Genomic DNA, 26,130 nt, shown 5'->3' with positions numbered 1-26,130 from the left:
TGCATCCCAGTCGTGCACTCTCCTCTTGTCACCAGAGCTATATGCTCTAGGGGTGCCCCTTATGTGGGCTGTATGAGTCCTTCTTTTGTGGCAGGCTGATGACTATGGGCAGTCTTGGTTGGCTCCTGGTCTGGTTCGTTGCCAGGCCCTGCCCCATTGGTTGGCAGGGCCAGGTTATGAGGTGGCTGACTCTAGAACCCTAGGGGGCCCTGTGGCTAGTGCTGGCTCACTAGTGGGCAAAGTCAGGGTCCAGAAGACCCTGGTGCTATTGCCTGCCCACTGGTGGGTGAAACCAGGTCTTGGGGCTAGTGCAAGCCTACTGGTGGGCAGAGCTGGATCCTGGGGTCTGGTTGCAGGGCCCAGGAGTCCCAGAGCTGGTGTCAAATTGCTGGTGGGTGGGGCCACTTCCTGACACAGTTGGCTCCAGGGTCCAGGGTGTCTTCAAGCTTGTGTTGGCCTGGTAGTAGGTGGGACCAGGGCCCAGCTGGTCACAGGGCAGGATTTGGCCTGCTGGTGGAGGGTCTGGATTCATAGGTTGCAGTGCTGTGGTTGTCTTGTGGCTGCTCTCTGCCTGCTGGTGGGTGAGGTTGGTCCTAAGGCTAGAACCTGGTGTGTGGGGCCCGGTCCCTGGGCAGGGTCTGGCCTGCTAGTGGTGGGCCAGGTCCACAGGCTACAGGGCTGCAGTTGTCTTGTGGCTGGTGTCTACCCACTAGTGGGTGGAGCTGGGTCCTAGGGTCTCTGGCTGGAGGGCCCTGGGGGTCCCAGGTCTAGTGCCTATGCACTGGAGTGTGGGCCTGGGTCCTGGGCCTTCTGGTGAGCAGGGCCCTGTCCAGGGGCAGCTGTGGGCACAGGAGGTCTTAAAGTAGCCTGTCTGCTATGGGTTGGGCTGTGTTCCTGCCCAGTTAATTGCTTGACCTGAGGCATCCAGCACTGGTGCCTACAGACTGTTGGACCAGGGCAGCACTGCGTCCTGAGGCTAATAAGCTAGAGGAATGATTCCAGAATGGTGCTTGCCAGCACCAGTGTCCATGTGATAGAACAAGCTCCCAAAATGGCTGCCCCCAGTGTCTATGTCCCCAGGGTGAACTCTAGTTGCCTCCTGCCTCTCCTGGAGACTCTCCAAGAACAGCACCTGGTCTGACCCAGGCTCCTTTCAAATTACTGCTTCTGCCCTGGGTCCTGGAGAGTGTGAGATTTTGTGTGCATCCTTTAAGAGAGAAGTCTCTATTCCCCCCAGCCCTCTGGGACTCCTAAAAATAAGCCCTGCTGGCCTTTAAAACCAAATGCTCTGGTGGCTTGTCTTCCTGGTGCAGGACCGCCAGGCTGGGAAGCCGATGTTGGGCTTGGACCCCTCACTCCCTTGAGAGAACCTCTGCAATTGTAATTATTCTCCCACTTGGGGGTCACCCACCTGGGGGTATGGGACTTGACTATATCATGATTCTGCCCCTCCTACCCATCTTGTTGTGGTTCCTTCTTTACATCTTTAGTTGTAGAAGATCTTTTCTGGTGAATTCCAGTCTTTTTCATCAATGATTGTTTTGTAAATAGTTGTAATTTTGGTGTGCCCATGTGAGGAGGTGCACTCAGGGTCTTCCTACCCAGCCATCACTGCCAATCTCCTCTATTGCCCATATGTTTTATTAATGGTATGTCACTAGTTGCTGGAATCCCTGTTCTGGCATACTTCAAATTCCCATGCCACTGGGAATTTATTAATCTGTAGACTCAGCCTACCTGCAGTTCTTATATTGATTAGGCCCTATATTGCTGTTCTTATATTGACGGGGAAAATCAAGCATCCCTGGATCCATGGGTCCAGAGTTCTTCATGTGTTTACCCCTATTGTGTGCTTTGTACTCTGGGGTTCGTGTTTCTTTGCTTATGCTCAAATTCCACACAACTGTTAAAAGATATGCAGTATCACTTACATAGTAAAACCATTGAAAGAAGCATATTCCTCAGCTGTGAATCCATAAATATCTTGACAAGATAGATTCACTTCTTGCTGAAGGAGAAGACTGACTAAACTTGTTGGTTCATCACTGAGAGCAATCATAAGGGCTGTTCTGGAGCAAGAGATATAAATGTGTCCATTTATGAATCTTAACCATGTCTTGTACTTTTTAAAAAATGAGTCTTCTAAATTTACTGTTTAAATGTATGATCAGGAAAAGAGTTGGGGCAAGAATGTAAAATGTGGGGCAGATCTACTCAAAAAGGTGTGCTAATCACAGATCATATCATGAGGTCTAAAGATAAGAGTCTCTAGGAAGCAGCTAGCTCAGTGGTTTTCAATCCCTGCTCCTGGGAACACTAGTGTTTTCCAGGAGGTGTCTCAAAAATTCTATGGAGGGGAGTGTCTGGGACTCTGGGTACCCTATCCCCATTTAACTACAGCATCTGGGATTTAGAGATTGAGTTTCTGTGTAAGATTCTAATGTTAAGAAAAATAATAGCAATAATAACATACCAATCTGGCCCAACTGTTTGATTTTGCAGATAGAAAAATAGATCCTGGGAATCTAGGTAATTTGTCCAAAATCATATGGCCAAATCTTTTCAGTTTCAAAAATGTGTCTCATATATACATATATGATATATATATAGGCTTAATTCAAACTGAGGGCAAGAGCAGCCTGGAGTATTTAAGCAATGAGCACCTAGAATTTAACATATGTGTGCATGTGTATATATTCCTGTTAGATAGCTATAGTTATATGCTCTTATTTAACATTAATTATACCTTTGATTCTTATCTGAAGCATTCACATCTGCCCCACTCTTCAGAAGAAATTCTACCATTTCTGCATTATTTTCAGTAATGGCAAGTAAAAGTGGAGTATACCCATCCTGGAAAAATTATTTCAAAATGATTATTTAAAATATTGTACCAACATTACATGCCTTTTAATTAGGTTCAATTTAAAAAATAAGTATGCTTATAAGAAACCTCTGTAGTATCTTGTAATAACCTATAATTGAACAGAATCTAAAAACGAATATATATATGCCAGTCAAAAAATCAAAATAAAATTGTAAAAATTATAAAAATAAATAAATAATAAAATAAAATATAGTTGGCCAGTCAAAAAATAAAATTAAAGTTTCTACTTTAGGCTTAATTCAAATTGTGGGCAAGAGCAGTCTGGAGTATTTAATTAGTGAGCACCTAGAATTTAACATAATTATTGCAAACCATCAATTCACATTTCATAATGTTGTTACAGCTGAGTTTCCTAGGGTTTCATTTAAACTTCCAAGGCTGGCACTTATTTTGGCCTGTCATGCAGATAAAGTATCAGTGAACTAAAGTGTTAGAAGCTTAAAAACATATATTAATCAGTTATCCATAAAGTTTTAATAGGTGACTTGGATTACTTTTAGTATAACAAGTGATTTTCTAATTTTACTCTATTATAACTATTCATGAGTATACAAATAAAATATAAAAGGACATAGTCTTCATGATTTTTAATCAATGTTCATTTATAGGGAAATCAAGTATTTCTCATGTGATGTACTTCTTTGAACAGTTATAATTGTTAAACCTCATGTTGCTTTGGAGGTCAAGATTATAATCTGAAATGAAATGGAGAAAGGTTTTTTAAAAAGGAAAACCTTATCAGTATTTGATAATCTCATTCTCCTTCTCCTTCTCCCTAATTTCATTTTGTAAAATTCATGTTTTATATAACATGTGTCTCAACAGATATAAATTATCTGCAATGAATACCTTCTTTTACTGCTTTCTAAAATACAATGTATTGTTTTTAATAGAAGACTACCTTATTTTGAGCTTCAAGATTAGCTTTGTGTTCAAGCAGTTTTGCAACTAATGAGTCACTTTGATGACAGGCAGCATAATGAAGAGCAGTATTGCCATATAAATCCACCAGGTTTGGGTCTGCACCATGTTCTAGAAGAATAGTAGCACAACTCTCCTTGTCACACTGTACTGCCTGTCAGTAGAAAAAGAATAGATGGGTAACCAATTTACTATTTAGGATCTGATATATTAAACTAATGTTTAATACTATGTTTTAAAATATGAAATATAACAAAGGTTAACTAGGAGAAGAACTCAAATGTAATTCAATTGAAAAGGAAAAATCAGCACACCTTAGTCAATGGAGATCTGTTTTCACCATCCCAGACATTTACTTTGCACTGTTTCTCAATTAAGAGAGATACAATATTTGAATATCCATTAGCACAGGCCAGGTGCAAAGGTGTTCTGTATCAATATAATGAAACACAAAGTTATAGATAAGTCTTATTTTGAGAAGTTATCTGCTATGCCCAAGAACATGCCAGATCATATATTATTAAGGTATTTGCTTTGTGTACTTATTTATATTCACACAAAATTTAATGAATTATAATTGCTTTCTACTGAATTAAAAGAGCTGTGCAAATGCCTGAAGATCAAATATTTAACTGGTTTCACTTCAAAGAAAATTTAACTATGCGTTAAAAAATAGGTTTTTTTCAAACACCAAAATGGAGTCTGAGCCTTGGAGAATGATAAAATTAGACATCCAATTATACCTAGAAATGATCTCCAAAACCGAAGATACATATGCCAGCTAACAGGAGGAAAAGACATTGCCTATGTTTGCCTGTTGCATGGCATACTACACCTAAGTGTGTGTGTTTCTCTTTGCTCAGCTATTAAAGTTGTCATTTGCATCTAAGAAGTGAACACAAATGTGAAAGCCTAAGTACCCTTTAAGTTGTAGATCTCAACCTAATTTTCAGTTATTAAAATAATTTCTACTTCTCAAAGAACCATATTCTATGTAGCCTCCCAGAAACCAAGCATATAGTCATGAAGTATGACAGATACTAATGAGCTCCATTTAAACTTTGTAACTTTTAGCCTGGACTAACCCTCAATAAACTTTCATTAATTTGTGAAGGTGATATCTTTATATCCTTATTTTAAGATAATTTCATAATACAAAGTCTATATACAGATAGCCCAGGTCCCGAACAAAAGATTTTAGATGGTATTTTCCCACTTCATTTTAGGTCCTCAGAAGTACTTTATGGGTACCTAAACAGACCTGTTATTGACACTAAGAGTAGCAAAATGTAGCCCACAAGGACTTGAAAATAAGGTAACTTTCAAAGAACTAGGCTCATAAAATCCAAACATGATGATATAACTTACCATTTATGGGAGTAAACCCAAAAAATATAAAAATAATTTTGAACAATTTGGAAATACAAAAATCTGAATATAAAAAATAAATTAATTAATTATTTTTTAATTTAAAAATAAAATTATTTAAAAATAATTATAAATTAATTATTTTTAAAAGTATTAAAATAATTTAATTATTTTAAAAATTAAATTAGTTATTTTATTTTAAAAATAAATTTTAAAAATATTTATTAATATAAAAATAAATCAAGTTTACCTGAATATAATCTCTGGAAGGCAAGACTACAACTATAATTCAATAAACCAGAAACCTAACCAATTATGTCATTCTGTCTGAAGAAAGACTGTAATCAGAAAGAGGATGGTCAACTAAGTGATAGACTGAAACCAGAAGTTATCCATGATTAACATCCTTCATGGTAAAGAAAATGTGAATTTAAGGAACCCATACTTCCCAGTCATTGGAAAGGAATACTTTGTTTTTGTGTAGAACAAAAATGATTCCTCAGACATCATGGTCTAGATGAAATATCCCTCAAAATGATCTACCTTGTTTTGCCACAATTCCATCCTTACCAAACAAACTTCTGATAACTAATTTGGTTTCTCAGAAATCGTGACACAGGAAAAGCACTGATTAGCCTTTTTGTTGACATCCATAATTTGGCTTAAAGGTATATTTCCTTATGTAATAGGAAGTTTCTCCAGTCTTCAACATGAACATATGGGGCCAAAAGGCTTTAAGCTGACCTAAAATAACTCCTTGCAGTAGCATAGCAAATCCTAACAAACACTTTGATCCATCCCCTTCACCCACTGTTATATATATCTCAAAATTTTAGTCTCAAGGAGCGTAGGTGGCTTTTACTCAACCTTTATATCTAATTCTCTTTCCAACTCCAGTTTCCTTTTTTCATTAAAACAAAGAAACAAAAACCAAAAAGCAAAAACAAAACCAATTTCTCTTTCTCTGAGAGAAAGTAATTGGCATTTGAGTAATTCCCAGGAGGTGTTCCAGAAGTGGCTGCTGCGTGGCTGCTGCACGCCTGCTGAATATTTCACTCTTCCAATTGAAGTCTAAACCCTATGTGACAGGGGGACCTTCAAGATGGTGAAGGAATAAGGCGGGGAGATCACCTTCCTCTCCAAAAATACATCAAAAATACATCTACATGTGGAACAACTCCTACAGAACACCTACTGAATGCTGGCAGAACACCTCAGACTTCCCAAAAGGCAAGAAACTCCCCCACGTACCTGGGTAGGGCAAAAGAAAAAAGCAAAAACAGAGACAAAAAAGTAGGGACAGAACCTGCCCCAGTGGGAGGGAGCTGTGAAGGAGGAAAAGTTTCCACACACTAGGAAGCCCCTTCACTGGTGGAGATGGGGAGTGGGTCGGGGGGAAGCTTCAGAGCCATGGAGGAGAGCACAGCAACAGGGGTGCAGAGGGCAAAGCAGAGAGATTCCCATGCAAAGGATTGGTGATGACCAACACTCAACAGTCTGAGAATATTGTCTGCTCACCCGCTGGGGCAGGTGGGGGCTGGGAGCTGAGGCTCGGGCTTCTGAGGTCAGATCCCAGGGAGAGGACTGGGGTTGGCTGCATGAACACAGCCTGAAGGGGGCTAGTGCACCACAGCTAGCTGGGAGGGAGTCTGGGAAAAAGTCTGGACATGCCTAAGAGGCAAGAGACCATTGGTTGTGGGTGCGCGAGGAGAGGGGATTCAGAGCATTGCCTAAATGAGCTCCAGAGACGGGCGTGAGCTGCGGCTACCAGCGAGGACAACAGAGATGGGCATGAGACACTAAGGCTGATGCTGCAGCCACCAAGAAGCCTGGGTGCAAGCATAGGTCACTAGCCACACCTCACCCCCACCCCGAGAGCCTGTGCAGCCTGCCACTGCCAAGGTCCCGTGATCTAGGGACAACTTCCGCAGGAGAACACACGGTGCACCTCAGGCTGTTGCAATATTATGCTGACCTCTGCTGCCACAGGCTCACTCTACATTCCGTACCCCTCCTTCTTCCCGGCCTGAGCCAGAGCCCCCTAATCAGCTGCTACTTTAACACCATCCTGTCTGTGTGGGGAACAGACATCCTCAGGTGACCTACGTGCAGAGGCAGGGCCAAATCCAAATCTGCACCCGAGGAGCTGTGCAAACAAAAAGAGAAAGGGAAATTTCTCCCAGCAGTCTCAGGAGCAGTGGATTAAATCTCCACAATCAACTTGATGTACCCTGCATCTGTGGAATACCTGAATAGACAATGAATCATCCCAAAATTGAGGCAGTGGACTTTGGGAGCAACTGTAGACTTTGAGTTTGCAATCTGCATCTAATTTGTTTCTGGTTTTATGTTTATCTTAGTTTAGTATTTAGAGCTTATTATCATTGGTAGATTTGTTTATTGATTTGGCTGCTCTCCTCCTGTTTTTTTATATATATATATTTTTTCCTTTTTCTCTTTTTGTGAGTGTGTATGTGTATGCTTCTTTGTGTGATTTTCTCTGTATAGCTTTGTTTTGCCATTTGTCCTAAGGTTCTGTCTGTCAATTTTTGTTTGTTTTTTTAGTATACTATTTAGCACTTGTTATCATTGGTGGATTTGTTTTTTGGTTTCGTTGCTCTCTTCTTTCTTTCTTTCTTTTCTTTTATTACTTTCTTATTTTTTTAGTTTTAATAATTTATTTTTTATTTTAGTTATTTTATTTTATTTTACTTTATTATTTTTTTCCTTTCTTTCTTTATTTTTTCTAGCTTTTCTTCTGAGCCATGTGGCTGACAGTGTCTTGGTGCTCCAGCCGGGTATCAGGCCTGAGCCTCTGAGTGGGAGACCTGAGTTCAGGACATTGGTCCAGCAGAGACCTGGCCCCACTTAATATCAAATGGCAAAAGCTCTGCCAGAGATCTCCATCTCAATGCTAAGACCCAGCTCCACTCAACAACAAGCAGGCTACAGTACTGGACACCCTATGCCAAACAAACAGCAAGACAGGAACACAACCCCACCCATTAGCAGAGAGGCTGCCCAAAATCATAATAAGTTCACAGACACTCCCAAACACACCACTGGATGCGGTCCTGCCCACCAGAAAGGCAAGATCCAGCCTCATCCACCAGAACACAGGCATCAGTCCCCTCCACCAGGAAGCCTACACAACCCACTGAACCAACCTTACCCACTGGGGGCAGACACCAAAACCAATGGGAACTACGAACCTGCAGCCTGTGAAAAGGAGACCCCAAACACAGTAAGTTAAGCAAAATGAGAAGACAGAGAAATACGCAGCAGATGAAGGAGCAAGGTAAAAACCCACCAGACCAAACAAATGAAGAGGAAATAGGCAGTCTACCTGAAAAAGAATTCAGAATAATGATAGTAAAGATGATCCAAAATCTTGGAAATAGAATGGAGAAAATACAAGAAATGTTTAAGAAGGACCTAGAAGAACAAAAGAGCAAACAAACAATGATGAACAACACAATAAATGAAACTAAAAATTCTTTAGAAGGGATCAATAGCAGAATACCTGAGGCAGAAGAACAGATAAGTGACCTGGAAGATAAAATAGTGGAAATAAGTACCACAGAGCAGAATAAAGAAAAAAGAATGAAAAGAATTGAGGACATCTCAGAGACCTCTTGGACAACATTAAACGCACCAACATTTGAATTATAGGGGTCCCAGAAGAAGAAGAGAAAAAGAAAGGGATTGAGAAAATATTTGAAGACATTATAGTTGAAAACTTCCCTAACATGGGAAAGGAAATAGTCAATCAAGTCCAGGAAGCACAGAGAGCCCCATACAGATAAATCCAAGGAGAAACACGCGAAGACACATATTACTCAAACTATCAAAAATTAAATACAAAGAAAAAATATTAAAAGCAGCAAGGGAAAAGCAACAAATAACATACAAGGGAATCCCCATAAGGTTAACAGCTGATCTTTCAGCAGAAACTCTGCAAGCCAGAAGGGAGTGGCAGGATATACTTAAAGTGATGAAGGAGAAAAACTACAACCAAGATTATTCGACCCAGCAAGGATCACATTCAGATTCGAGGGAGAAATTAAAACCTTTACAGACAAGCAAAAGCTAACAGAATTCAGCACCACCAAACCAGCTTTACAACAAATGCTAAAGGAACTTCTCTAGGCAGGAAACACAAGAGAAGGAAAACACTTACAATAACAAACCCAAAACAATTAAGAAAATGGTAATAGGAACATACATATCGATAACTACCTTAAATGTAAATGGATTAGATGCTCCCACCAAAAGGCAAAGACTGGCTGAATGGATACAAAAACAAGACCCATATATATGCTGTCTACAAGAGACCCACTTCAGCCCTAGGGACACGTATAGACTGAAAGTGAGGGGATGGAAAAAGATATTCCATGCAAATGGAAATCAAAAGAAAGGTGGAGTAGCAATTCTCATATCAGACAAAATAGACTTTAAAATAAAGACTATTACAAGAGACAAAGAAGGACACTACATAATGCTCAAGGGATCAATCCAAGAAGAAGATATAACAATTGTAAATATTTATGCAACCAATATAGGGGCACCTCAATACATAAGGCAGATGGTAACAGCCATAAAAGGGGAAATCAACAGTAACACAGTCATACTAGGGGACTTTAACACCCCACTTTCACCAATGGACAGATCATCCAAAATGAAAATAAATAAGGAAAAACAAGCTTTCAATGACACATTAAGAAAAAGGGACATAATTGATATTTATAGCACATTCTATCCAAAAACAACAGAATACACTTTCTTCTGAAGTGCTCATGGAACATTTTCCAGGATAGATCATATCTTGGGTCACAAGTCAAGCCATGGTAAATTTAAGAAAATTGAAATCATATCAAGTATCTTTTCCGACCACAACGCTATGAGACTAGATATGAATTACAGGAAACAACTGTAAAAAATACAAACACATGGAGGCTAAACACTGTGCGAGTAAATAACCAAGAGATCACTGAAGAAATCAAAGAGGAAATCAAAAAATACCTAGAAACAAATGACAATGAAAATACGACAACCCAAAACCTATGGGATGCACCAAAAGCAGTTCTAAGAGGGAAGTTTATAGCAATACAATCCTACCTTAAGAAACAAGAAACATCTCAAATACACAAACTAACCTTACACCTAAAGCAATTAGAGAAAGAAGAACTAAAAAACCCCAAAGTTAGCAGAAGGAAAAAATCGTGAAGATCAGATCAGAAATAAATTAAAAAGAAATGAAGGAAACAATAGCAAAGATCAATGAAACTAAAAGCTGGTTCTTTGAGAAGATAAACAAAATTGATAAACTATTAGCCAGACTCATCAAGAAAAAAAGGGAGAAGACTCAAATCAATAGAATTAGAAATGAAAAAGGAGAAGTAACCACTGACACTGCAGAAATACAAAGGATCATGAGAGATTCCTACAAGCAACTATATGCCAATAAAATGGACAACCTGGAAGAAATGGACAAATTCATAGAAAGCCCAACCTTCTGAAACTGAACCAGGAAGAAAGAGAAAATATAAACAGATCTATGACAAGCACTGAAATTGAAACTGTGATTAAAAATCTTTGAACAAACAAAAGCCCAGGACCAGATGGCTTCACAGGCGAATTCTATCAAACATTTAGAGAAGAGCTAACACCTATCCTTCTCATATTCTTCGAAAATATAGCAGAGGGAGGAACACTTCCAAACTCATTCTACGAGGCCACCATCACCTTGATACCAAAACCATACAAAGATGTCACAAAGAAAGAAAACTACAGGCCAGTATCACTGATGAACATATATGCAAAATCCTCAACAAAGTACTAGCAAACAGAATCCAACAGCACATTAAAAGGATCATACACCATGATCAAGTGGGGTTGATCCCAGGAATGCAAGGATTCTTCAATATATGCAAATCAATCAATGTGATACACCATATTAACAAACTGAAGGAGAAAAACCATATGATCATCTCAATAGATGCAGAAAAAGCTTTTAACAAAATTCAACACCCATTTATGATAAAACTCTCCAGAAAGCAGGCATAGAGGGAACTTACCTTAACATAATAAAGGCCATATATGGCAAACCCAGAGCCAACATCGTTCTCAATGGTGAAAAAATGAAACCATTTCCACTAAGATCAGGAACAAGACAAGGTTGCCCACTCTCCCCACTACTATTCAACATAGTTTTGGAAGTCCTAGCCACAGCAATCAGAGAAGAAAAAGAAATAAAAGGAATCCAAATGGGAAAAGAAGTAATACTGTCACTGTTTGCAGATGACATGATACTATACGTAGTGAATCCTAATGATGCTACCAGAAAACTGCTAGAACTAATCAATGAATTTGGTAAAGTAGCAGGATACAAAATTAATGCACAGAAATCTCTTGCATTCCTATAAACTAATGGTGAAAAATCTGAAAGAGAAATTAAGGAAACACTCCCATTTAGCACTGCAACAAAAAGAATAAAATACCTAGGAACAAACCTACCAAAGGAAATAAAAGACCTGTATGCAGAAAACTATAAGACACCGATGAAAGAAATTAAAGATGATACACACAGATGGAGAGATATACCATGTTCTTGGATTGGAAGAATCAACATTGTGAAAATGACTATACTACTCAAAGCAATCTACTGCTTCAATGCAATTCCTATCAAACTACCAATGGCATTTTTCACAGAACTAGAAGAAAAAATTTCACAATTTGTATGGAAACACAAAAGACCCCAAATAGCCAAAGAAATCTTGAGAAAAAAAATGGAGCTGGAGGAATCAGGCTCCTGGACTTCAGACTATACTACAAAGCTACAGTAATCAAGACAGTATGGTGCTGGCACAAAAACAGAAATATAGATCAATGGAACAGGATATAAAGCCCAGAGATAAACCCATGCACATATGGTCACCTTATCTTTGATAAAGGAGGCAAGAATATACAATGGAGAAAAGACAGCCTCTTCAATAAGTGGTGCTGGGGAAACTGGACAGCTACATGTACAAGAATGAAATTAGAACACTCCCTAACAGCATACACAAAAATAAACTCAAAATGGATTAAAGACCTAAATGTAAGGCCAGACACTATCAAACTCTTAGAGGAAAACATAGGCAGAACACTCTATGACATCAATCACAGCAAGATCCTTTTGGACCCACCTCCTAGAGAAATGGAAATAAAAACAAAAATAAACAAATGGGACCTAATGAAACTTCAAAGCTTTTGCACAGCAAAGGAAACCATGAACAAGACGAAAAGACAACCCTCAGAGTGGGAGAAAATATTTGCAAACGAAGCAACTGACAAAGGATTAATCTCCAAAATATACAAGCAGCTCATGCAGCTCAATATCAAAAAAACAACCAACCCAATCCAAAAATGGGCAGAAGACCTAAATAGACATTTCTCCAGAGAAGATATACAGATTGCCAACAAACACATGAAATGATGCTCAACATCAGTAATCATTAGAGAAATGCAAATCAAAACTACAATGAGGTATCACCTCACACCAGTCAGAATGGCCACCATCAAAAAATCTACAAACAGTAAATGCTGGAGAGGGTGTGGAGAAAAGGGAACCCTCTTGCACTGTTGGTGGGAATGTAAATTGATACAGCCACTATGGAGAACAGTGTGGAGGTTCCTTAAAAAACTAAAAATAGAACTACCATACGACCCAGCAATCCCACTACTGGGCATATACCCTGAGAAAACCATAATTCAAATAGAGTCATATACCACAATGTTCATTGCAGCTCTATTTACAATAGCCAGGATATGGAAGCAACCCAAGTGTCCACTGACAGGTGAATGAATAAAGAAGATGTGGCACATATATACAATGGAATATTAACCACCCATAAAAAGAAAGGAAATTGAATTTTTTGTAGTGAGGTGGATGGACCTAGAGACTGTCATACAGAGTGAAGTAAGTCAGAAAGAGAAAAACAAATACCGTATGCTAACACATATATATGGAATCTAAAAAAAAAAAAAAAAAAAGGTCATGAAGAATCTAGGGGCAAGACGGGAATAAAGACGCAGACCTACTAGAGAATGGACTTGAGGATACGGGGAGGGGGAAGGGTAAGCTGGGATGAAGTGAGAGAGTGGCATGGACATATATACACTACCAAATGTAAAATAGATAGCTAGTGGGAAGCAGCCACGTAGCACAGGGAGATGAGCTCGGTGCTTTGTGACCACCTAGAGGTGTGGGATAGGGAGGGTGGGAGGGAGAGAGACGCAAGAGGGAAGAGATATGGGGACATATGTATATGTATAACTGATTCACTTTGCTATAAAGTAGAAACTAACACACCATTTTAAAGCAATTATACTCCAATAAAGATGTTAAAATAAATAAATAAATAAATAAAGCCTATGTGACAATTAAACTTTTATGAAATCTCAGAGCCCATCTGTATGTCCCAAGGAACATAGGAAATCAGACACAAATTCAATAAAATAAAATATCTACGGAAGCTTCAGCTTTTTAAGGAAGTATTGAGCAATTATAGTCCTGTGGTATTTTACACAAAATCTGAAAACAAGACTAATCTATCCTGAGTAGACATGAAACATTACCAAAGTTACAATATCACTCAACCTTCAAGATGGTCTTATAAAGATTTTTACTCAGAATACTTGGCATCCTTTTAAATGAGTCACCCTGGTTTAAAAACACAAAATGTCTTAAGAATATACAGATTGCCTCCATTCCAAGTTTTAGATTTAACTGTTCTTAATTCCACAGAATTAAGAATATGGAATATTGGAATATGCAGCAAACGATGTCCTTGTTATGGCCCTTTACCAAATGTTTACACATATAATGTAAGTGCTTCAATGTCAATGTTTTTTCACCTAATATCAAAAACAAAAACCATTCAATTTTTTGAAATAGTTGAATGCAAAACGTATATTTACAGAAATCTTAGCGAAACACTTTAAAACCAAGTATAGTATTCCATTTCTCAAAATTCCACAACTTTTATTAATGTACCACATTACCAAGTGAAGACTTTATACTATAAGAATAAATACTTACAATTTTAAACTTTTTAAAGTTAAAAAGTTTAAACTTTTAACTCTTTTTAACTCATAGTACTTATAAGAAATCTAAATCCCTGTGAGGCCTAGTGCTGGTTTCTAGAGTTTCAGGCAAGCTGGTGTCCTACTGTTTCATTCAAGTTCTGTTTTCTCCCAGTCTCTCACTCTCTTATATACCAGTGAAACTATTGTCAGCAGAGGTTGTGGATGGGTGAAGGATTGTCAGATCCCAGAAATCTCTAACTGAACTTTAGCAAAAGGCATGACTCAGACGGGTGTGAAGAGTCACTACTCTGGAAGCTGAAATGAGAGGTGTTATCGACTACACATGGTGCAGGACGAGAACATAGCTGCAGTTTTGAATTACATCTCATCGTGAGAATACCCCTCTTATCAAAAGACTTGGGCTCTTGATAACTTAGAATTCAGGGTGAGTGGAGAAGTAACCAAGGAAACTACCTCATACTAGATCATTACATTATTTTCACTGTAGGCCGGGCACTCTGGATCTAATCTGGGTTTGAGTAGTATGACTGAAAGTGTTCATTTGGAATTGAGCCTTCACCTACAAGGCAACCTACAGATCTGAGGGACTTTTTAAATAAAAACCATAAAAGTAATTTAATTTTATAGCTAGGAGAGATATTAGACATCTTCAATTCACTTTCAAACTCATTGGGCACAGAACTCAAAATAAAAACATAAATATTAGCTAAATAAACAAAGCACATTAACAGGGAGCTCCTCTGGTTTAATAAGAAATAGTCTTCAATGGGGCTTTGCAGATCTTGGTTTAAAAAACATCTATCTAGTAATAGTTCTGATTTGACAAGATGAGGAGATTTAGGGTCAAGGTCATACAAATGCAAGGAAGGCCTCAAATTCAGATTTTTATTCCAAAAACAATGTTATTCCTACTGGGCCACTATGGCCTTCAGAACAACCTGCTCATTAACTGTCATGGTGTTTCTCCCATTCTCTCCTAACCAGAAATTTTCACTTTTATTATCATTATTTTTACTAGAAAACATATTTAGAATATTATTTCCATAAGGCCATTATTTATATGTACATATATTTACATGAGGCATCAGGGACCCTTGCACAGTGCTTCTAAAATGAGTTTATGCAGCCCTCAATAAAACACTATAATTCACCTTTTAAAAAATTCAAATAACACAAAGCAGAAGTCTCCCATAACCATTCTCACTCTACCTACTTCCTCTGCCCAAATCTCATCTCCTCTTCAGAAATAGTGTTTCAAGTTTAGTATGTATCCTTTCAGATTTTATCCCATTCTCAGTCTTTCTACACACACACACACACACACACACACACAAAAATATTCAAGTAGAATATAGAGTTTGAGACTTATTTTATTCAGCCTTATTGAGGTATAATATACAAAAAATGTAAGTGTACAGCTTTATGAGTTTTTTCCAATATATAGTCATATAACTGCCACCATAAACATAATAAAGAACATTTCTATCACTCTAAAAAGTTCCCTCATATCCCTTTACAATCAATCCCCCTCCTCCAGTCCCCATATGAAACACCGGGTAGCTACTAATTTGCTTTCTTTGGCTATAATTTTGCCTTTCTAGAATTTCATATAAAAGGAGTCATTTGATATATATAGTCTTTTGTATCTGGTTTCTTTGACTTAGCAGGACACTTTCGAGATTCATCCATGTTGCTGCATGTATCAGTAATTTCATTTCTTTTATTAATAAGAGATATTTTATTACTGAATAATATCTTTAAATTATCATATTTATCTATGTATGTATATATATATATGTATTCATTCATCAAAAAATATTAATTCAGCACTTACTATGGCTAGGCAAGGTTCTAGGTGATGAAGATACAGCAGCAAACAAAACAAAAATACCTGACCTTATGGATCATACGTGGCTAGTGGAAGAGGTCAATGAAAAAACTTAAAATACAAGGTACAACAGACAGTATTAAGTGCTAAAGAGAAAAATCAGGCAAGGAAGAGGAACAGAAAATGTCAGCATGGAGAGGGGGTACAATTGTTGGAAGAGTAGCCAGGGAAGCTCTCACTGATAAGATGACAAACACCTGAAGGAAGTGAGACCGAGCCATGTGGTCTGTGATATCTGGGTGGGGAAGCACTCCAGGCAAAGGACCCAGCAAGTCCAAAGGCCCTAACTGCATGTCTGGCATTTCTGTGGACACTAAAAAGGCCAGGGTAACTGGAGATGAATGAAAGGGAGAGTTGTAGAAACTAAGATCAGAGAGATAACAGGGAGGGGGTGAAGGTTGTGTAGGGTTGTATGAGCCTTTGGAAGGACTTTGGCTTTTACCCCTAATGAGATGGAAAGCCAGTGGATGTTGTTAGGACAAGGAAGGACATCACTTGACATACATTTTAGAGGATCATTCTGGCTAATGTGTGGAGAATAAATTGGAAAGGTTAAAAGACAGAAAACTACCTGGGAAGCCACTGCAGTAATTCTCATTAAGATATGATGGTGGCTTTGACTAGAGTGGTACCTTTGAAGGTGGCAAGAAATGGCTGGATTTTAAACATGTTTTGAAGGTAGAACCAAAAAGATTTGCTGTTGAATGAGATGAAGGATGTGAAAGAATGAGAGTAGTCAAGAATGACTCTAGGGGTTCTGGCCTAAACAACTGAAAGAAAGGATTTGGCATTTATAGAAAGAGAAGAGCAGGTCGGAGGAGGAATAACAGGAGCGCAGTATGCGGATGTTTGAGATTCCTAAGCAGTGACGGGGTGGAGCTAGTGGCTCTCACAAGCCCATTGTTAAATTTTCAGGAATTATTCGAGCCACTTGACATCACATTGGTAGGTGGAAATCAGGGATTCTCTTCCCTTCTCCCCACCCCCACTCAAGAGCCTGTTATATAACATTTACCAGCACACCACAGCCTGTTAGATATACAAGTGATAGTGTAGGCGTTTGTATATATATGAGTCTTGAGTTCAGGGGAGAGTTCTAGCTGGAGATTAAAAGTTGGAAGGCATTGGAATACAGTTACAGACGATCTCTCTTCATCAGGCAGGTGAGGATTAAGAGAGAGACAGAGAGAGAATTATTTCGAGGTCTGAGCCCTCAAATATTTACCCATCAGGAAGATGAAGAGAAACCAGCAAAGGAGTCTGAAAAGAACTGTCCACAGAAGTAGAAGAAATGCCAAGTGAACCAAGTGTTCTAAAAGACAAGACGATATTTCAAATGCTACTGATAGGAAAGTAAGAGACTTGGCTGAGTTGCCTGCCAGGTATGGCTGAGAATTGACCACTGAATAAAGTCATGTTGAGGTTATTGATGACCTTGTAAAGAAATTCAGAGGACTGGTGTAGGATAAAAGTCAGATAAATTATTGAATAGATAACTCTGATTTTATTAAAAGAGGAGGTAAAACTATGAGCAAGTTGACACAGATCCTCTAACCATAGTTTCCAGTTGCCCTATTACAATGAAAGATGACGCTTTATATACCCTATGACCTGAAAACTCCCCACAAGATTTTAAGGTAGGCACATATAGTACATATTTTCTGTTATTAATGCCAAATACATAACCTCTTCATTTCTTAACATATAAAATTAATTTTGTTTTTGCAGTAAGTGGTTGTTGATAAGCTTTTTGAAGATCCTCTACAACTGAAAAAAATTTTTCATAGGAGATCCACATTAAAAAGTTAATTGTTTTGCTCTTTCAAAGTCTTAAAATCGTAATCACTGTTCTGGGAAGTTGCCTCTACTCTTTTCCTATTAGTACATTAGGAATATGGGAAACCTTAGTGGCTGGGGACAGTATATACCAAAGGAGAGAAACCACAGCATGGGGAAAGGGTGAAGTGCCCAATGGAGATTAAGGCAGTGGGAGGAGTGGAGGGAATTGGGAAGGACACAAATGCCCTCAGATATCCAGGTGAACATTTCTAAAACTAAGAAGCTGAAAGTTGGGGGTATGACCCTCTGCCAGTGGTTGCCAGACCTCTCCACTATGGGAAACTCAGAGTGACAACCAGTGGGGTAGTCCAGACAAGTCCTGTTTCTGGTTAGAGGACCCAGTGGCCCCAGCTTCCCCTCCATGCTGCCCTTCATCACTATGGTCACCTGTGTTCTCTGTCCCGCATGTTCACATCATGTTTCTTGAGCTGAAGATACTCCTTCACCTTCTCTAAATCCCCGACCGAGGCAGCTTTGTGAAGTTTCTTTAAATCCTTATCTCTAAGGTTGTAGCCTGGCTGGGCTGGAGGACCGATACTGGCTGGCCCGCCTACGGGCAGGTGTGAGCAAGAACTGTGGGGCTCATCCTTCCTTCTCCATAATGTGAAAAGCTTCTTCATGGCGGCACGGGAGGCAGTCCTTCAGTCGCACCAGGATATCCCTGGAGCTCCTAACTGCCCCACCTGCCTCGCCACCTTGGCCCTCTGGCTCGCGGGCCCCTCTGGCCAGGTAGGTCCGCCCCGCAGTGCTGGAGTCAAAGCCGGCTAGAGACCGGAAGTGGGCCAAAGATCAGAACCTGTGTGGGCGGCTTTTCCCAGTTGCCTAGCAACGCCCAGGGCCTCTGGCACCCGAGGTTGGGACCCAGCCCCCGGGTTGCCCAGATCCAGATTCTTCACTCAAGATCTTAGATTAACTGTTAACACTCTCAGTCTTCCTATTAGATCCAGCATCTTTGGGTAGAAATCTATCAGCTTTCTTACAAATATCCCTTTCCCTTCAAGGATAGACCTAGTAGCTTGAACTCTTGCAAACCAAGATTTACCTTACTCCTGGTGGAGATGAACCTCCTCCAGTGATCTTGCCTCCAGCCTACTCCCTGCCTCCCACTAACATGGTTCACAAGGCGCAACTCGCTTTTAACAATAACTGAGATCCCTTCATAATCTCAATTTCAAACATACTTTTGAATACCATCTCTCATATTTTAGCTCACTCTCTCATCACAAAACCCCAAAAATCCTTCTAACTCATTGCACCTACAGTCCATTAATTCTGCCACATTTCACTGACCTTGACCACCCCACTCTGTGTTCTCACTTCCCTACTTAAGTAGGTTAAATTCCACGGTTAATCATTATCACTCTCATGTATATACCTTCAGCATGTTTGCCCCCATTCCTCTTCTTGTCTACCTAAACCACAGAGCTGGTTAAATCTAAAACTCCCATCTAAACATGTCTGCCCTGAGCCACTGGTTCTGACTAAAGGAAAAAACAAATCCATGCTGTCTTTTCTCACTTTCAGTTCATGAAAACCCACCTGAAATGGATTGGTATGCTTCCCAGCAATCCTTAGATACTTGCCTGATCCATTCACACTCATACTTTCCTTGAACACTTCATATATTCTCTCTCTTCAAACTCATTCTTAGCTGATGACCTGGCTTCCTGATCCACTGAGAAAAGTGAGTTAATCAGAAGAGAAATTCTGCAGGCTACCAGGACATCTACCCACCTACCGACACCTTGCCAAAAAATATTTTACCTTCTCCCTTGTTCATGTTGATATCCATGTTTCTAGCAAAGGCCAGCACTTCGCTTACATACTAGAAGCCCATCCTCTCTATTGCTTCAGCAACCCCCCTCCCCTGCTTTCTCATGTGTCTTTAAGGTTTCCCTCTCCGATGACATTCTTATTAACATAAATACATGCTAGTGTTTGTCCATCCTAAAACAAACAAACTGACCCGCCTCCCCCTGCAACCATTGCCTCATTTCTCTCCTTTACAGCAAAAAGACTTAGAATTGTCTATAATCTTGTAATCTCTGTCTACATTCTTCTTCTGTTCTCACTTAAGTTCCCATCATTACCCTGTTTTCCCATTTCTCTCAATCCACACTGCTTTAAGTATGATTGACCATGATCTCCAATTGCCATTTCTCAGTTTTCACGTTAATCATGTTAATCTATTGCTTGCTCCTTGAAACACTTTCTTCACTTGGCTTCCAAGACATCACGCTTCCCTGGTTTCATTCCTTCCCTCCTAACCATTCCTCTTCAGTCTATTTCACTAACTCCTCTTTATCTCCAGTAACGGAGAGCCCCAGGATCAGTCCATCATTAGCTTAATTTTCCCCCAAATCCTTGGAGTCATCCTTGAATCTTATCTTTTACATCCTTGAATCTTACACCTACATTTAAACTGCCAGCAAATTCTGTCAATTCTAACTACAGAATATATCCAGAATCCATTTGATTTCTTCCCCTAACCATATTCCCTTCTGGGTGATCTCATTCAGTCCCATGACTTTAATACCATCTATGCAATATCAACTCCAAATCTGGAAGTTCCAGTCTGGTTCCCTCCCCTGAACTCCGGACTGGTATATCCAGTTGTCTATAGACTCTATAGGCATCTCGTGCTTAACATGTCTCAGCTGACCTCCTGACATTCTAATCTGTCACTGTCTTTCTTACTTAAGGGCAGGTAACTCCATTCTTCATGTTGCTCAGGTCAAAAGTTTTAGTGTCATCCTTGACTTCCTTCTTTTTCAAAGGCCACATCTAATCAGTTAACAAAACCTGCATGCAGTACTTCCAAATACATACAGAATTTGACCACTGATATCACTGTAGTCCAGGCCAACATCATCTCTCTCATTTGCATTACTTGACCAAGAAAAATTAGCTGTGTTAGAGCTGGGACAAGAACTGATAAGCTTCAGGACTTCAGGACTCCTCCTGGCATATCACACTACCTCTGGTTAATTTTATGAGCTGCACCGCCTTCAATTCACGATGACCTGAGAATAATTTTTCACTTATATGCTAATATAAAGCTAGTACAGCTCAGAAATTTGAAATGTATAGATAATTATATGCTAATTTTATATAATTATTATTAATAGAATGATGAGCTGCTGTCTCTTCTATTATCAGACACATGAGTATTATGTAATATGGTTAGTACCTTATATGAGTATTAAAATAGCAATGTTATTTATCACATTTGTTTCCTAAATAACAATTCCCATGTAATTTCTCAGGAAAAAATAATAAAAGAGATCCCAATATGCTTCATCTCAAACATAGCTATGCAGTTAAAACTTCTCAGTGGATTTTCTGTTGGTGTTCCTGCCAAAGATACAGAAAGTAGGCTTATGAAAGTTTTGATAATGAAAGAGCTATTTAAAGATCAATATGTAAATTTCATTGCTAGTTTTTCTTTCTTGAAATTCTAAATTTGTGGTTATTTAAGAAGGTAATTGTTAAAGTCTAAAATAATAATGTCTGAAGGGAAATTTCTTTAGTTTCAAAAGTTCACTAAGTTCATTAAACCCATATGGTGCCTTTGTACAAATTAGGAAGTAATTATGTATGTCATTTGTTTCTCTATAATTACAAATAAATTGGACTTGTTATAAAATGGGTTTATTATTTTTACAACAAATTATTTCTAATAAATTATTATTAAGTCATAATCATTTATAATAAATGGCATAGTGATTTATTCGTAAGAAAAGCACCTGTTTTTAAACTGGGACTTTAAACAAACAGAAAACAATACAAACTGCAATAAGAAATGCCAGGTTTAGGGCTTCCTTGGTGGCGCAGTGGTTAAGAATCCACCTGCCAATGCAGGGGACACGGGTTCGAGCCCTGGCCTGGGAAGATCCCACATGCCACGGAGCAAGTAAGCCCGTGCGCCAAAACTATTGAAGCCCGCGCGCCTAGAGCCCTGCTCCACAACAAGAGAAGCCACCGCAATGAGAAGCCCGTGCGCCACAACGAAGAGCAGCCCCTGCTCACCGCAACTAGAGAAAGCCCACAAGCAGCAACAGAGACCCAACGCAGCCAAAAAATATATGTATATATCAGGTTTAGATGGTGTACACTAATACCAGTAAGATATTATATTTTAATTTACTTTTGCGATCAGTATAGAAATTATTAAAGCAATTCTTTATTGAGAATCACAAGTTATATGTGGCTGCACTAACAATTATCGACCTTTCTCTTTCATAATTTGAAGAGAATGTTTTGTTCCCCTTAGAACAAAATACTTTTCTTCTGTTTGTTGGCTAATCATCATGATTTACTTCTTAATCAATTTAGACTGCCATAACAAATTACCATAGACTAGATAGCTTAAACAACAAACATTTTTTATCACAATTCCAGAGGCTGGAAGTCTGAGATCAGGGTGCCTGCATGGTCGGGTTCTTGGTGAGGGCCCTCTTCCTGGTTTACTTGCTATGTCCTCATATGGCTGAAAGAGCTAGCTGTCTCTGGCCTTTTCTTATAAAGGTACTAATCCCATTCAGGAGGGGTCCCATGACTCAATTACTTCCCAAAGGCCCCACCTCCAAATATCATCACATTGGAATTAGGGTTTCAACACATGAATTTTGGAGGGACACAAGCATCCAGTCCATAACATTTACTAATTTTGTTAGAACAAGATACTTTATTGCCATCAGCCAGAAGAGTTATGTTTGTATAATAAATGTACAAATAGCCCATCTCTGGACCTAACTCAAAGTTTTAATAGAAGTACAAAAATATGTCACAAAGACAAAAGTGCTGCAGTGAAAATGGTGCCTCTTAGAGGTGGTAACTTGTGCAGTGCATGACCTGAACAACTGTATGAAGCCACCATTAGGTTAGTCTCAATTTTGTAGATCTTCTATACATCAGGCATTTTACCAGATGTCAGAAACACAAGCCTGAAATAGATGTAGTTCTGATTGTCATGGTACTCACTATAGAGTTAATTTCTATGGTTTTTCAAACATCTTTTCTAAGGAAAACATAATTTTCATTCATTCACTTATTCACTCAACTAATAATTCTTGTGTCTTTTAAGTATACTGGTATTGCTCTAATACTGGAGCATAAAAAAGTCTTTTTCTTACCTCAATATACACTTAAAATTATTTGTGTTGTATTTCCATATGTTTCTACTTTGGGGGTAATATCTACATTGTCTAAGTTTGATCTTTATATTCAATTTTCAAGGCAGCTAAGTCATGCGACAACATTCTGTAATAGAAAGATCAGTGGATAGCTTTTTAAATGGTTTTTAAAAATGCCAAGTTAATGGAAAACTTGTCCTTTGGCATAGGGCTCATTATAATGCCTTGCAAGCTGACAAAGCATGATGATGGAAAGGATTTAGAAAGTGACATCACACTGCACTGACTCTTTGGACCATCCTGCTACCTAAGAGTCCAGCCTCTCTAGCACCAAGAAGAGAGAATCTCAAGAGGTCACCACTTAAAAACTAGAATCACAAACTCTTTCATTATCATTTCTTTATTGGAAAGAGAGTCAATATTGACAATAAATACTGTTTCAAATGCTCCTCACTGGTCCTCTTCCCTTGAGAGATGAACCTGGATAATCTGTGCCACACAATCTAGTTTCTACAACTAGTTTCTCTAGCATGAAAAGTACTTTTTAAAATGACACTTTTTGGCTTACATGGTGCAAATAAGAATTTCTTCCACTAGAGAGAGGGACACCTGGTGTCTTACTCTGGTAGCTTGAATATGTTGATATCAATTGCTATTTGCATATCTGGCAGGTTCCCCTCTGGCAGATTGCCACCACCTCCTCAATGATTCATCCTAAACTTACCTCATTGAGTATAACCTCCAATGAGAGTTAGTTCACAGTAGGTAAGTTCTTAACATGGGACCTTTTTATTTGTTCCTCCAAGAGAGAGAAAATACCAAAGAACCAAATTTGCAGAATTCAATTCACAATGTAGATAAAATGGCTAGGGCTAAATGAGTTTACTAGCATCGTTCTGAGAAGAAAAATAATAAGTAAGTACATTGGTGTCTTTTGCACTCCTCTCCCCTGGCAGCTGGAAAGTTTTTGAAAGGATCATTATCTCTTATCTGTTTTCTGTTACCTGCCATATTGCTAAGTATGGTGCCTCTAGGCCTTAGGATGGAGGCTTCATGCTATACTGAACAGTCTCTACCTACATTCCCTCCCTAGACTAAAGAATTATAGTGAACTAAGTGTGCTGTCTTCTTACTGCCCCTAGGGAAAGAGGTCCAGAAAAATCATCATGCTGTTTAAATTTGTTATTCTGCAATTGTGATACCAATTCTGTGTCATGATGCCATTTTCTGATTTGACAGGGTTAGGTTAGGATTATGATAACTGTAATTCACTTCTAGGTATCAAATTTTGTTAAATCACATTCTCTGACATATAATGATTGTGGTGGTAGGGATGTGAGAGATTTTAATGCACCAATTGCCTACCAATAGTATAATCAATATTCACTCTGGAATATTCTCCAGGTGTGTTCCAAAGGGATACTTTGTGGCAAAGTGTAATAGTATTATGTTCTTAATATTATCATGTATTTTTCTATTGCTGATTCAAATTCATTTTACTTTTTAGTAATGGAAGAGTTCTAAAGAAGACATTAAGCAGGTAGGATTTTATAGATTGATTCATTACTCTTTCTTATTTTGACATCTTTATTGGAGTATAATTGCTTTACACTCGTGTGTTAGTTTCTGCTTTATAACAAATGAATCAGTTATACATATACATATATCCCCATATCTCTTTCCTCTTGAATCTCCCTCCCTCCGCCTCTCCCTATCCCACCGCTTTAGGTGGTCACAAAGAACCGAGCTGATCTCCCTGTGCTATGCGGCTGCTTCCCACTAGCTATCTATTTTACATTTGGTAGTGTATATATGTCCATGCCACTCTCTCACTTTGTCCCAGCTTACCCTTCCCCCTCCCCGTGTCCTCAAGTCCAATCTCTAGTAGGTCTGCATCTTTATTCCCATCTTGCCCCTAGATTCTTCATGACCTTTTTTTTTTTTTTTTTTAGATGCCATATATATGTGTTAGCATACGGTATTTTTCTCTTTGTGACTTACTTCACTCTGTGTGACAGTCTCTAGGTCCATCCACCTCACTACAAATAACTCAATTTTGTTTCTTTTTATGGCTGAGTAATATTCCATTGTATATATGTGCTACATCTTCTTTATCCATTCATCTGTCGATGGACACTTAGGTTGCTTCCATGTCCTGGCTATCGTAAATAGAGCTGCAATGAACATTGTGGTACATGACTCTTTTTGAATTATGGTTTTCTCAGGGTATATGCCCAGTAGTGGAATTGCTGGGTCGTATGGTAGTTCTATTTTTAGTTTTTTAAGGAACCTCCATACTGTTCTCCATAGTGGCTGTATCAATTTACATTCCCACCAACAGTGCAAGAGGGTTCCCTTTTCACCACACTCTCTCCAGCATTTATTGTTTGTAGATTTTTTGATGGTGGCCATTCTGACTGGTGTGAGATGGTATCTCATTGTAGTTTTGATTTGCATTTCTCTAATGATTAATGATGTTGAGCATTCTTTCATGTGTTTGTTGGCAATCTGTATATCTTCTTTTGAGAAATGTCTATTTAGGTTTTCTGCCCATTTTTGGATTGGGTTGTTTGTTTTTTTGACATTGAGCTGCATGAGCTGCTTGTAAATTTTGGAGATTAAGCCTTTGTCAGTTGCTTCATTTGCAAATATTTTCTCCCATTCTGAGGGTTGTCTTTTTGTCTCGTTTATGGTTTCCTTTGCTGTGCAAAAGCTTTGCATTTTCACCAGGTCCCATTTGTTTATTTTTGTTTTTATTTCCATTTCTCTAGGAGGTGGGTCAAAAAGGATCTTGCTGTGATTGATGCCATAGAGTGTTCTGCCTATGTTTTCCTCTAAGAGTTTGAAAGTGTCTGGCCTTATATTTAGGTCTTTAATCCATTTTGAGTTTATTTTTGTGTATGGTGTTAGGGAGTGTTCTAATTTCATTCTTTTACATGTAGCTGTCCAGTTTCCCCAGCACCACTTATTGAAGAGGCTGTCTTTTCTCCATTGTATATTCT

At 38.8% G+C, this 26,130-nt stretch overlaps 1 protein-coding gene across 1 annotated transcript; it reads right to left on the bottom strand.

The window, feature by feature from the left end:
- Positions 1-316: 316 nt before the first annotated feature.
- ANKRD7 (ankyrin repeat domain 7) lies at positions 317-18,613 on the bottom strand. The gene is given in 8 exon segments (XM_068549817.1): positions 317-606; positions 1,932-1,977; positions 1,979-2,069; positions 2,747-2,853; positions 3,789-3,962; positions 4,123-4,237; positions 18,381-18,516; positions 18,568-18,613. Coding segments are annotated over 8 exon segments (1,005 nt in total).
- Positions 18,614-26,130: the final 7,517 nt, after the last annotated feature.

Source organism: Eschrichtius robustus, chromosome 8, assembly GCF_028021215.1.
Source record: "Eschrichtius robustus isolate mEscRob2 chromosome 8, mEscRob2.pri, whole genome shotgun sequence".
NCBI classification, from domain to species: Eukaryota; Metazoa; Chordata; class Mammalia; order Artiodactyla; family Eschrichtiidae; genus Eschrichtius; species Eschrichtius robustus.
The sequence above is the reverse complement of the archived record's forward strand: the minus strand, read 5'-3'. Positions and strand labels throughout refer to the sequence as shown.